This window comes from Felis catus, chromosome B4, assembly GCF_018350175.1.
Source record: "Felis catus isolate Fca126 chromosome B4, F.catus_Fca126_mat1.0, whole genome shotgun sequence".
Taxonomy (NCBI): domain Eukaryota; kingdom Metazoa; phylum Chordata; class Mammalia; order Carnivora; family Felidae; genus Felis; species Felis catus.
Window position 1 is genome coordinate 112,823,402 of NC_058374.1, and position 12,952 is coordinate 112,836,353.

The 12,952-nt window shown below is 40.3% G+C and overlaps 2 protein-coding genes across 7 annotated transcripts in view; both read right to left on the minus strand.

Moving 5' to 3' along the window:
• CCER1 (coiled-coil glutamate rich protein 1) overlaps nucleotides 1-4,124 on the minus strand; it is a 45,493-nt gene extending 41,369 nt beyond the window's left edge. Inside the window, exons 1-2 of one of the 5 annotated variants that reach the window (XR_006600942.1) lie at nucleotides 3,472-4,118; nucleotides 1,086-1,227 (exon numbers count right to left, since the gene is read on the minus strand). Coding sequence is in view for 1 of the 5 variants with exons in the window: in XM_023257293.2 (XP_023113061.2) it covers nucleotides 1,860-3,101 (1,242 nt within the window). In the remaining 4 variants the exon portion in view is untranslated. Of the gene's footprint in view, nucleotides 1-1,085; nucleotides 1,228-1,707; nucleotides 3,342-3,471 lie in introns of those variants that run through there. The other 4 variants (XR_006600943.1, XR_002159942.3, XR_002743965.2 and 1 more) reach the window with 4 other exon arrangements.
• A 6,446-nt stretch (nucleotides 4,125-10,570) lies between these two features.
• The window catches only part of EPYC (epiphycan), a 36,915-nt gene continuing 34,533 nt past the window's right edge, over nucleotides 10,571-12,952 (minus strand). For both annotated transcript variants that reach the window (XM_045062148.1, XM_003989107.5), the window contains one exon: nucleotides 10,571-11,096. In XM_045062148.1, coding sequence (XP_044918083.1) covers nucleotides 10,926-11,096 — 171 coding nt within the window. In that variant the 3' untranslated portion in view covers nucleotides 10,571-10,925. The remainder of the gene's footprint in view (nucleotides 11,097-12,952) is intronic.

Here is a 12,952-nt window from a genome sequence, read left to right on the forward strand (position 1 = left end):
AGGCAATCATGTGTTAAATTTTTTAACGTAAAAGTAGAATCTTTTGTAGTAATAAACTGATAATTGTCCAGATGTGATAATGAAGAAATGAAATCCTAAATCCTTAATGAGAACATATTTATGACCCAGTGAATATTGTAATGTCTTGGACAAAGTATTCTATGAGCTTTGATTTGCAAGAATTTGTGGGTCAGTATCAGGAGCAGAACTCTTGATTTCCCTCTACAAATACATATTAGAATAGTAACAGTAATATGGCTGGCTGGCTATTTTTAAATTCCTTTATAGGTCACTCAGAAGCTGTATCTTGTGGAAAGTAATGATTTTTTAGAGTATTATTAAATGGTTGGTTATTCATTGCTACAGTTTGGAGTGTTGTCATTTTAAGATTCCTATAGTGTGTTGTTTCTTCTGTTCATCCTGTTGACAGCTGAAGTATTGCTGAATAGATTTCTGGCATTAAATAATAAGTGAAAAGCCGAGGACTATCATTTAACACTTCAATTACTTTATTTTTCAAGAGCTTAAGCTTATCACCCCTGAAGCTATGTATGCTGGGATATGAGTAAAATTCAACATCCATGTAAGATACCACCATACAGTCTTCTCTTCATCAAATAAATACTAAATTGTGGTTCAAACTGGAGGTATAGTTTGTCAAAAAAAAATGTCATTTTTGAGAAAGGTTCAAATTCTTCATCTAGGGATATTCTGGAATATGCCATCGGTGGAAACTTTTATTAAGTTATTGGAATTAAGTGCCCAGAAGGAAATGTGTTACTACTTCCTAAAAATGTTTGAATAAAAGCTATTACTCTGAATAATGTATTCTCTCCAGGTAATTGCTTAGACCTTAAAAAACTAGCTCACATAGGCTTGCACTTACTCATCTTTGTTTTACTGTCCTTTGTAAGGAAGACAAACTGGGAAAAAAATAAAACATTCCACCCCCAATAGGCCAATAATCCCTTAAAAAAATCCATTGTGCAAAAACTATTTTTTCTGGTTCCTGTGAACTTATGACAAGGAATATATCCAGGAACAAGGCTTCAAAACCTAAGCTATGTTCCATTGCTGGCCGTTACCTTGGATTTTAACTAGATGTACAAGTTGACTTCTGACCATGGGGAATCCTCTCCATGCATGGATTTATAGATTGTTGAGGCCATGGCAGATAACCAGTTCCACAGAAGCAACTCCATGTTCTTCTGAGGAAGATCCATAGCGCTGCGGAACAAGGAATATAAATGAGCGATGCCACAAGACACTGCAAATGGGGTCATCAAAATACAACCCTCAAAAACGAACTCTGAAGGTGGAGAATCTACAAGGAAAAATATTTTTTGAAATATAGGCATTTTTAAATGGTTTCAGTATTAAGAGCACTGATAGACGTTCACTAGCCATGGCATGTGCTTCTTAAACATGTAACAGCCAAAATATCTGTTGATTCCAAGTTTATTAAGTAGACAGCTGAATAAATTTGTTAAAAAAAAACCTTTCAGCATTGCCAGAATTAAGCAAAAAGAAAGAAAGAAAGAAAGAAAGAAAGAAAGAAAGAAAGAAAGAAACCTCCAGTGTCTAGAGAGGAAAACACCAAAAGAAACTATTCAAACTGCAGTAATAAAATATTTGGCCTTTAATCATTTCCAATTAAATTATATTTGAAAGCTCCCCCTCCCCCACCCAGAGTCATACACAAACACACCAATTTTTAAATGTTTTATAATGGTCAAAGGAGGGCTTTACATAGATATGTTTATTAATGGAACCCACTTTTTAAATTAGGTTTTAATAAGTCGCTAATGCAGTTTAGCCTCAAATCAGTTCCATCTCATTCTCAATCCCTTTCCTGATGTCTAACAGTTAATGTCGTCTAACATGAAGAGAGCTTCCTGCGGCATTTTGGGAATTACCTGCGTGGGGCTTAAATAAGTACAGTTTATAAAGTTCTCTCTCTCTTCCTCAGCGCCCACTAGGAACGATAAAGGCATTTCCAGAGGTAAGTGATTCTCTTCCTCCCTCTGCTCCTCCCCTTCCACCCCCTCCTCCTCCTCTTCTATTTCCTCGTCTTCTTCCTCTTCCGCCTCTTCCTCCTCCTCTTCCTCCTCCTCCTCTTCCTCTTCCTCCTCCCCCTCATCCACACAGTCCGCCTCTTGGACCTCCTCTTCGTCTTCGGCCTCTGCCGCCTCCTCCTCCTCCTCCTCCTCCTCCTCCTTCTCCTCCTCCTCGCTCCCCTCTTCCTTCCCGTCACACTCCTCCTCATCATACTCCTCCTCATTTTTCTCCTCGTCCTCCTCCCCAGGCTGTGCTGTCGGAGACTGGTCCGGAGGGAAGACCAGAGGCGGGTTCTGCGCAAAGCTGTACAAAGTTTCCCGCAGCTCCGCGGCTTCTTCGCCGCCGCTGGGGGGCGCGTCGTTCCAGGAGGGGCCCTCTGGGGAGGCCGGGCCGCGCGCCTGGGCCTGCTGCGCCCGCAGCGCCTCCTGCTGGCGCTCCAGCTTCTCCTGCTGCCGCATGTCCTCGTAGATCTGATTCATGATGAACTGGGTGGTGTTCCGCGGCGCCCGCATGCCGGGTGCCCGCCACCCGTACAGGTTGACCGGCCGGAGCAGCGTGCTCAGATCCACGGGCGGGCTCCTGGGGAAGGAGCGGCGAGGGTGACGGCGCAGGCCGCGGCCCCTGCGGCCCCAGCGCTTCTTCCTGCCCGGGGGCCTGGCCCAGCGCGGGCTCCAGGGCCCGCGCCAGCAGGAGCAGCAGCAGAGGCAGAGCGGGTGCAGCCCGTACACCCGGATCACTTGCACTCGGCCTGGAGGCCTCCAGCATCCCTCTGGAGGTGGGCGCCAGGGCCCTCCCCAGCGCCCCCAGTTAGAGTACACCTCCCAGTGGGGCCGTCGGGGTGGTTGGAACCAGGGGCCCGGACCGTGCTGTTGCTTCCTGGGGGGCTCATACTCAGACTTGGGACCAGAGCGGTAGCGCCGCTTGTTTATTGGAGCGCCCCTGCGCCTTCGGTGCCAGGAAGACCAGGTGCCTAACGGGGCCGAGGATGCCCAGCCGCCGCCCAGGTTCAGAGGGTCCTCCCTTTTGTGGAGAGTCTGGGTCATCGTTCAGGGAGCTCCGGGAGGTCTAAATGGAAGCGTCCTGGTAGCGGTCAAGTTTGGCCAGATCCGAAGAGCTGAAGAGCCTCGTTAGTCCGCTCAGCACCACGTGCCTGCTCCTGGGATCACGCCTTTCTCTCGAAGAGGACTCCTCTTCTCCCTCTTCTCCGCTTGCTTGATCGCTCTTCCTTCGTAATCTCTTCGCACCCGAGTTGTCTTGCCCAGGTGGGTTGGGCGGGACTGGGGCTGGGTAAGGATGGTGGGGGAGGAAGGTGTTGGTGGGCGACGCACAGCGAGACCCGCTCCCGGGTCCCACACACACCCGCCTCGGCAGAGGCGCGGGCTGGGAACCGGGGAGGCAAGGGTTGCGCGTTACCTTGCAGCTCACTCCCAACCCAGGTGCTTCACCGTCGCAGTCCTGGTGGGACTGAGGGGCCGAGGGCAGAGGCAGCCTTTAAATACCGGCCGGAGCCGCCGCGTGCCCACCGCGTCCTTGGTTGCCCAGGGTGATAGCCAATTGGGGCCGAGGTCGTTCCCCTTGTGGAGGAGGGGGATTCTAGGTGGAACGAGGTGCCCTGTGAAGGTTCGCAGAGGGCTTGTGACGCAGTTTTTGAAGGAGGGAAAGAGGGCCCTAGGCTGGGGTTGTGCTCAACTCTGATAATATTTGATACCTTTGTACCCCCTGGACGTGCGAGCATATGGAAGCTGGGCCATTAGCTGAACCTCTTGGAAGGGGGGCAGGGGGGTGGGGGCTTGTACATTGGAAAACTTATAAAGGGAAAGTGCCTAGAGTCAGAAAACTGGGCCCCACTCCCTCCCTTATGGCCTGTGCCCACTCTTCTAACTCTTGAGAGTTATAGTGGGTCATGTGGGAAAACACTACCACGAACATTTATTGCGTGTGCCTGCAGCAAGCGTGGGCTCACGGCACGTAGCCCTCACACCTCCCCTGTGAGGTAGGCATTGTTATCACACCTCACAGAGTAGGAAATTGAGAGGTTATTTTACCAAGGGGATTAAGCGCTTCGGGGCTGGTATTGAAACCTAGGTCTGTCTGGCCGCAGAACCCACATGCTTAACCACGTGACTCTCCTCAACTGCCCACCCTCCTTAAATAGGACTCTTGTGAGGAGTACATGAAATCCTATAGGAAAGCACTGTGCTAATTGTATCATAGCACGCGAATATCCACTGATTAAATAAATAGTACCAGGATGTATATTCGTGAGAACACAAATACGCCAGTTGTGTCTTTTCATATGTCCCTCTATCTGTACCAGAAAACCCATTCGTTGGGAGCGTTTATAACATTACATTGAAAATACAGGCTGTGATTTGAATTATCATGAATATACTCTGAGTGATGCTATAGGGGTGGATGTATGTCATTATGCATTCGTCCAAATCCATAGAATGGGCAATATCAAGACTGAACCCTAATGTGAACTATGGACTTTGGGTGATGATGATGTGTCACTGTAGGTTGATCGGTTGAAAGGAAAGTACCATTCTGGTGAGGGATGTTGGTAACGGGGGAGGCTCTGCATGAGTGGGGAGGGGGGTATATGGGAAATCTCTGTATATGGGAGATCTTACACTCAATTCGAATGTGAACCTAAGCTGCTAAAAAACTTGAAATCTATTAAAAAATGTGCTTGAATTTCCAATTTACCGATTATTAGTCTCTGTAAACCTCAGATTCCTTACCCATACCCAGAAAACAGTTATAGTACCTATTCCATAGGGTTGTGTTAATGATTACATAGGGCAATTCATTAAAACAGCTAGTGCAGTTACCCCATGAGCACTCAGTAGGTGTTAACTATCATTGTTGTCATACTAACTACTTGAGGATAAAGAAGTTGATTCAGTGTATGTAAAGATTAGTAACCCTGTGGGTAATGCCCAAATAGGTTTCCTTGCCCTGTGACTTTTTCTCGTTCCACTTTTCAGAAACATCAAGGAAATGCCCCGAGGCCTGATCCTAGAGAAAAACCATCTCAGGGTATATCCCTTTATTGCTTTCCTATGGCGAGTAGAATTGAGGAAAATGGAACGTTGCCCATTGGGAACCTGAGTCTATACAAGCCCCCAGTAAATGGCAAAGAAGTAAAAGGTGGAAGCGCCATGAAGCCTGCAGAGGTCATGCAGGCTTTCCTGGTTGAAAACGGAGAACAGTGTGGGGATTCTTGGATCAGGATTTTAGCCATTGCCTTGGGACCTGCAGGCTCCACAGGCTTCATTCAATTTTGTTTGCTCTGTGGTTTGCTGAGACTAGCCTGCTTGACTCAAAGTGCAGAATGCTGACACATTTAGCCTCCAGTGTCCCTTTCTGGATGTAGACCCAGACATTTGGCAGTTACTGTCCCTTTACTCTGCTTAATTCAAATTGGAATGGTGACACCCCAGATTTATTTTTTCTGAGGACCTATGTGGTATATGATATTGGGTTTTAATTGGGAACTTTAGAAACTGACCATGGTGCCATAGTGGAATTCTCACCAATGTCTTGTTTCAAAAAAGGTTAACTCAGATAATTAAGGACATTGTTTTTTGTACAATTGTTCCACGGTGATGTATACATTTCATATTAATTCTCCTTATTAAAGAACATTAATGTGGTATTGTTCTTGCCCCATCCTTCCTCTTCTTAAGAGAAACAGAAAATTATGATTTATGAGTTTTAGTTTTATCAAAAGATTGGCATTGTAATTCTGGCTGTTCATGTAGTGGTAAATCACCCAAGAAAATTACTGCCTGAGTATGGTAAACACAGCTTTCAGAAATGCAACTAAGGAATTTTTTAAGACATCTTTTAATGGCCCATGTTCTTTAAATACTGTAATATGAGGTGTTCTAATTCATCATGAAAATATAACACACTTGCCATGGCTTAGTATGTTGTATTAGTTTTCTACTGCTGTGTAACAAATTCTCACAAACTCACTGAAACAATGTACACTTGTTACTTCAGAGTTTTCGGGTGTTAGTTGCGTCCTCTGCTCAGGGTCTCACCAGGCTATGGCCAAGGCACTTGTCTGGCTTGGTTCTTATCTGGAGGCTCCATTTGGGAAAATGTTATTGGCAGAATTTGTTGTGGGTATACAAATTAGGACCCTGCCTTTAGGACACTCCAGCTGTCTGTTGGCTGGAGGATGCCCTGAGGTTTGGAGGCCACCCACAAGTCCTAGGGGTCAACACCATTCCTAGAGACCATTCTCACTTCTTTGCCATGGGAAGGCCTAGGCTCAACATGGCTACTCACTCCAATCAAGTCAGCAAGGCAGATCTCCCTGGTGCTTCCTAGCACAATGAATACACACACACATACATATGTATCATAGCATGGGCTTGACATTGACATTTGTGACATCCATCATCTTTGTTATACTCTATTGTTTAGAAGCAAGACCCCATGTCTTACTGGCATTCAAGAGGAAAAGGTTCCACAAAGGCACGGATACCAAGAGGTGGGAAGTTAATTGGGGGATTACCTTAGAGTTTGTTCATCACATATACCAAGTAAATTTAGTAAAATATGTACTTCTTGGTAGCTAGTTATGATTTTATTTGGGAGACTTAATGACATTTTACATTTTGAAATTCCACTGAATGCCACATGACAGCATAGGTTACACTAGGCTTTATGTACGTGAGACAGTATATTTTTAAGTTGAAAACACACTGCTATCTTAGTGTTGTTTTTTGTGCATTTGTGTGAATTGAAAAGGATGAATTCAAACACTTGATGGCAGTAGTAACTCATTCAAAATTCAGTCAGCGAAAGCCCTGGTATACAAAACAAGCTATGAGAATATAGGTACTTCATTTTTATATTTATCACGAACACTATATTTAAACTATTCCAGTTTGCCAATATGAGTTACTAGATTTTAGCATTTTTCAATTAGCTTTTAGAAAGCAAACCTCAGTTAATTAAACGTATAAAAAATTCTCTAGCTAGAAGTTGGATATACCTGATACATTTGGTCAGATAAAATTCAACAAATATTTTTTAGATCCGTCTTTGTAACCAATTAAGTTCTATGGTAAATGAAAAAAACCAAATAAATGGAACATATGTAATGCACTCTCAAGAACTTGCTTTTTGCCACCCTGAAGGTATCCATGCACAGGAAGTTGAAACCACAAGGGGAGGCGCCATCTATTGGTCTTAGAGGCTAAATGCAAAGTATTAAGACCAGCTTTCAAAGTGGGTGATGGGCATTGAGGAGGGCACCTGTTGGGATGAGCACTGGGTGTCGTATGGAAACCAATTTGACAATACATTTCATATTAAAAAATAGTGAGATAAAAATTACTCATTGCTTTCCCTTGATAATTTGAGAAGTTTGGGGTAGTTGGCATATTGTGAGGTCTATTGTGCATCAAAGAATAACATTGTGGTGTTTTTCTACTTATGACTCCTTGTGTAATTTAAGTAAATTATGAAGAGAAAGTTAACTTTGTAATGAGATAACTACAAAGACGTTTCTGCAGATTTAAAGAGAAGTAAGGATGGGAATTTTGTACTGGTAATCGTACTATGTGTAGGTATTATTTGTTATCACACTTTGAAAATATTACTAATCTTTTATTCACTCAAGATTTTCAGGGAATTAACCTGACGTACTGTAGTCATGACATCTGAAAAACATGTGTAGTCAGTAATGATTAATTAGGAATTATTAGCATGAAAATGTTTGTTTATAAATAAGTTTAAAGTACGCTGTATTGTGGGGCAACAGAATGAAGTGCCCCCCCCCCAAAAATGGCCTGTAATATTCGAGAAAAATAAACCTGTGTACCAATTGAATAAAGAAAAAAAAGTTTATTAAAAAACACAGCATTTAATCAGAGGCCAGTTTTAGAATTAAAGCTTTCAATGAAGAATGTGACGTGTTGGAACTGGCCACTGAAAAATAGGATGCATTTACAAGGAATGCTAAAATGTTATCATCATATTGCATATTCCATATGAGATAAGGAAACATATAATTCAGGCTAGATTCATTACTGCATATTTATTATCATTATTATCATTATCTTGCTTTGTTTTATATTAAAAGGATAAAGACATTTTTATAGGTTCTCTAAAACCATTATGGGACTTTGGCAACTGTGAAATCCTTAGCTGAGAGCCTAGTTGGTTCTTGTAGGATTTCTGACCTATATAAACTGTGAGATAGTAAGATGCTAATTTTGTGCCAATTTTTTTAAAGCAATAATAGAAAACGAATATAGAGTTGCAAAGTTAGAATTCTACTTTTAGTCTGATTCAGAATCATGTATTGGAGTGTGTCTAAAAAGTCCAAACAAAAGCTCAATTAATTTCTAAATATCACTGTTTTATAATGATGGCTTGATGGTTATTCTTTTCTAAGGTTTACAACTTGGGGTATACAAATTATGATTCACAGGGTGCATGATTAATTTTACCCCATATGTCTCAAGCAAATTAATATATATTTTTAATTACTACAGAAATATTGGTATTTACACTTTTAAACTGAAACAAAGAAATGCTTACGCATCTACTGTGGAGAAACAACAATTCTTTTCAATTGCTGAACTACAGAAGTTCTGGATTTAGCTATAATGTCTATAAATAGTGGCATATGATGGATAGTATGAAATAATGAGAAAAATTTCAGAAAATATAGACGAAGAAATATATTTGCCTGAAAGAGATAGTTGAAAATAAAAATATATACTTTAAGTTTTTATTTATTTTTTATTTTAAAATTTTTAATGTTTATTTTTGAGAGAGAGAGAGAAAGAGCGTGAGCGGGAGAGGGGCACAGAGAGAGGGAGACAAGAATCCAAAGCAGGCTCCAGGCTCCAGTTTCTGGGCTGTAAGCACAGAGCTCGACCCCATGAACCATGAACTCATGAACCGGGAGATCATGACCTGAGCCGAAGTCAGACGCTTCACCTACTGAGCCACGCAGGCGCCCCAATATATTGTATGTTTTTAATTATTAAAGGTGTACTATTGCCAATTGTCTCTTTTTTTTACTTTAATATATTAATTCAGAAATAGTTACGCAAGGGCGCCTGGGTGGCTCAGTCTGTTAAGTGGCCAACTTCAGCTCAGGTCATGATGTCACAGTTCGTGGGTTCGAGCTCTGTGTTGGGCTCTGTGCTAACAGCTCAGAGCCTGGAGCCTACTTTCAGATTCTGTGTCTCCCTCTCTCTCTACCCCTGCCCCATTCACACTCTGTCTCTCTCTCTCTGTCTCAAAATTAAAATAAAAAAAAAAAACATAAGAAACAGATTATGCAATGATGAAGAAGTTTGATATTAAAACATTTTCGTGAGGTATAGAGAATTGTGCACTCTCCCACACTGTTAGTGAAAGTATAAATGGGTATAACATCTTTGAAGGCCAATCTAGTAATATTTATTAACATTTAAAATAATATGCTCTTCAACCCGGAATTCTACTTCTATGGCTTTACCCACAGATGTACTCTCACATGTACACAAAATTATTTTTGTTTACATAAGGCTAGTCCTTCCAATTTTAGTGTAAATAAAAGAACATAAAATGTATGCTCATGTAATGGGCTGATATGTGCTTTTCAGAATCAGTAGAGCTGTATGTGCTGATATGGAAAAATCATCGAGAAATATTTTTAAGTGAAAGAAGCAAGGTTTAGAATAGTGATTATTGTAGTTAAAAATCCATGTTTACATGTATAGATGCATATATTATGGTGATATATATGTGTGTGTGGCACCTGCACGTGTATATTTGTAATAAAGAGGAGTAATTGCTTATGTACAAGTTTTTGTTTCTTACGGAAACTTTCACAAAAGTGCAAGAAACCATTGCCTAGTTTGCTCTTGGGAGTGGAACTTGAAGTTTGCAGCTGGAAGGAAAATCACCTTTCATTGTATATTCTTTTGTCATCTTTCACTTTTTAACCATGTGCCTGTATTATGATCATACATCTCAGAAAGATCAACTTACCTTAGAAAGCATTCCTTAGCTTCTTCCCTAATGTAGCTCTCATATCATCCATTGTCTGTTTTCTAGTTTATAAACTTTATTTTGTTCACAGGCATAAAGATATACCAACAGAATGATTTGATAGTTATCTAGTTGTGTTCAAGGGATGAGACAAGCCTGAAGTCTTCCTACTACACCACCATCTTATGAGATATGCCAACAAATTTCCATTTAAGCAAGGTTCTAAAATGAGTTGATAGATCTTTAAGGTGATAAAACATTATTATTCAACAACCAAAGCCATGTGTTTTTTTTTTTTGTTGTTGTTGTTGTTGGATATAATTATTTGTATGTTGCATTATAGTGAATATTTGCCCACAAGGCCATTGTAGATTTCAAATACTTTTATTCTCTCTTTGATTTTCTTTAATAAATTTGGAAACAGAAACATGCTTTAGTGGAAAAAAAAGGAAAAAGAAAGTTTAATTACAAAATCTAAATCTTGACAATACACCTAAAGTGCTCATTTAAAATTTTTTCTTTATTATGTACTTAACTTGAAACTATATGGGACAGAAATCCTTAAAGCCTGCAAGTTACATGTGATTTTCAAGAATATCTGCGAAATAGATACATATTTTTTTTATCATTTGGTTTCACTCTTTCTGTACATCATTTGTTTTTATCCTTGACTTATCTGGTGTTTGCTTAAATTGATAAACTGTCATCATATCTTAAAACTTTTAGTTGTATTTTGTGAAATTATATCATTTTTCAGAACACTATTTGAAAGTATGCTGAGCTTTTGTTTCCGAAGAGAGCAGTAAGAATTGTTTCGTTATAGCAGGCATCATAATGCTAACCATTATCCGCAATTAGACAAGACTCCCAATAGGCAAACGAGGTAGGCACATGTATGCTTGAGGAGTTTTGCTGAGATTGATAGGGTTTCCATCCAATCGAATATCCTCTAGCGCCTTACGGATATAAGTCAAATTTTTAACGTTGCAGAAAGTATCTTCATGCATCTCCAAAATGTTGTTATTCTAAAAGAGATGATAATAAATTATAAGACAAAATATAACATATGCCTAGTATTGATTAATAACATAGTGCATTTTGCCTCACCCCCATTTTTATTCTTTTGTTCTTTCTCTTATCCAAAAATGCATGTTAGGGATCATTATGCATTGAACACTTTCTAGACAGTGGGGATTAAATCATTGAAGCACAAAGTAGACATGTGCTTGCCCTAATGGAGCTTACATTTCAGTAATAGAAATGTAAAATAAGAAAACGAGAAAACAAATTTAAAGAAAATGTTATATCTAAAAATGATGAGTAGGGAAAAGGAAGGGTGGTCACTGTGGAAAGTCATCTTAAGAGGTAGCAATGGAGCTGAGAATGGAAAGAGCCAAGGTAGGAATATTGCAGGGAGAGAGAACACCATGTTCAATCTGAGTAATTACCATGGAATGTTCAAGAATGGGAAAAAAGTCAAAATGGCTGAAGTCAATAAAGTGAGGGAGAGAGTGAGCAAATCTTAGGGAGATACGCAGGGCCCAGAAATATGTATTTAAAAATAGCTTTATTGGATATATTTTACATAACGTAAAATTCATTCACTTTAAGTGTGTGGTTCAGTGGTTTTTAAGATAGTCATGGAGCTATACAACCATCACCATAATTTAATTTAGAACACTTTAAACATCCCCCCAAATCCCATAGATGTTAGCAATTACTTCCCCCCCACCCCCCACCATTTTTCTCTATCTCTAGCCCCTGATGACTTCTAATCTACTTTTTGTTTTTATGGATGTTCCTACTTTGATATTTTATGTAAATGAAATCACATAGCATCTTCTCTGACTGGGTTCTCTCATTTCCAATTGTATTTTTAAGGTTTATGTATTTTGTACCATGTATTGGCACTTGTTTGTTTTTTATTGCCTGATAATATTCCATTGTGTGGATATAACCACATTTTTACCAATTCATCAGCTACAGAAATTTGGATTATTTGTACTTTTAGCTTTTATGAATAATGCTTCTATGAACATTTGCATACAAGTTTTGTGTTGACAGAATGTTTTCAGTTCTCCTGGATATATGCCTGGGAGTTGAATTGTGGGTCATACAGTAACTCTATGTTTAACATTTCAAGGAGGTATTGGACTGTTTTCCAAAGTAGCTGCACCATTTTAGATTCCCACCAACAATGTATGAGTGTTCCAATTTTCTCTGCATCCTAACGAACACTTGTAATTATCTTTTTTATTTTAGCTCACCAAGTGGATGTGAGGTGGTACCTCATTGTGGTTGAGTTCATTGCTAGTGTATTGAGCCATTGATATTTTATATTGATTTTATCACCTGCCACCTTGCTGAACTCATTTAAATTCATTTTTTTAAAATTTTTTTTAACGTTTATTTATTTTTGAGACAGAGAGAGACAGAGCATGAGTGGGGGAGGGTCAGAGAGAGAGGGAGACACAGAATCCGAAACAGGCTCCAGGCTCCGAGCGGTCAGCACAGAGCCCGACGCGGGGCTTGAACTCACGGACCGCAAGATCATGACCTGAGCCGAAGTCGGACGCTTAACCGACTGAGCCACCCAGGCACCCTGAACTCATTTAAGTTCAAATGGTTTAGTGGATTACTTTGACTTTCTGTATAAAAGATCTATGGATCAATTTGGGGATTATTTCCATCTTAATATTAGGTCTTCCAAACAATGAATATGGGCTATCTTTCCTTCATTTAGATCTATTTTTTCTCAGATAAAATTACATACATTGAAGGTACAGCATAATGTTTTGATACATGTATACATGGTGAAATGATTACCACAATCAAGCTAATTAACGTTTCCATCACCTCATATGGTTACCTTTATGTGTGT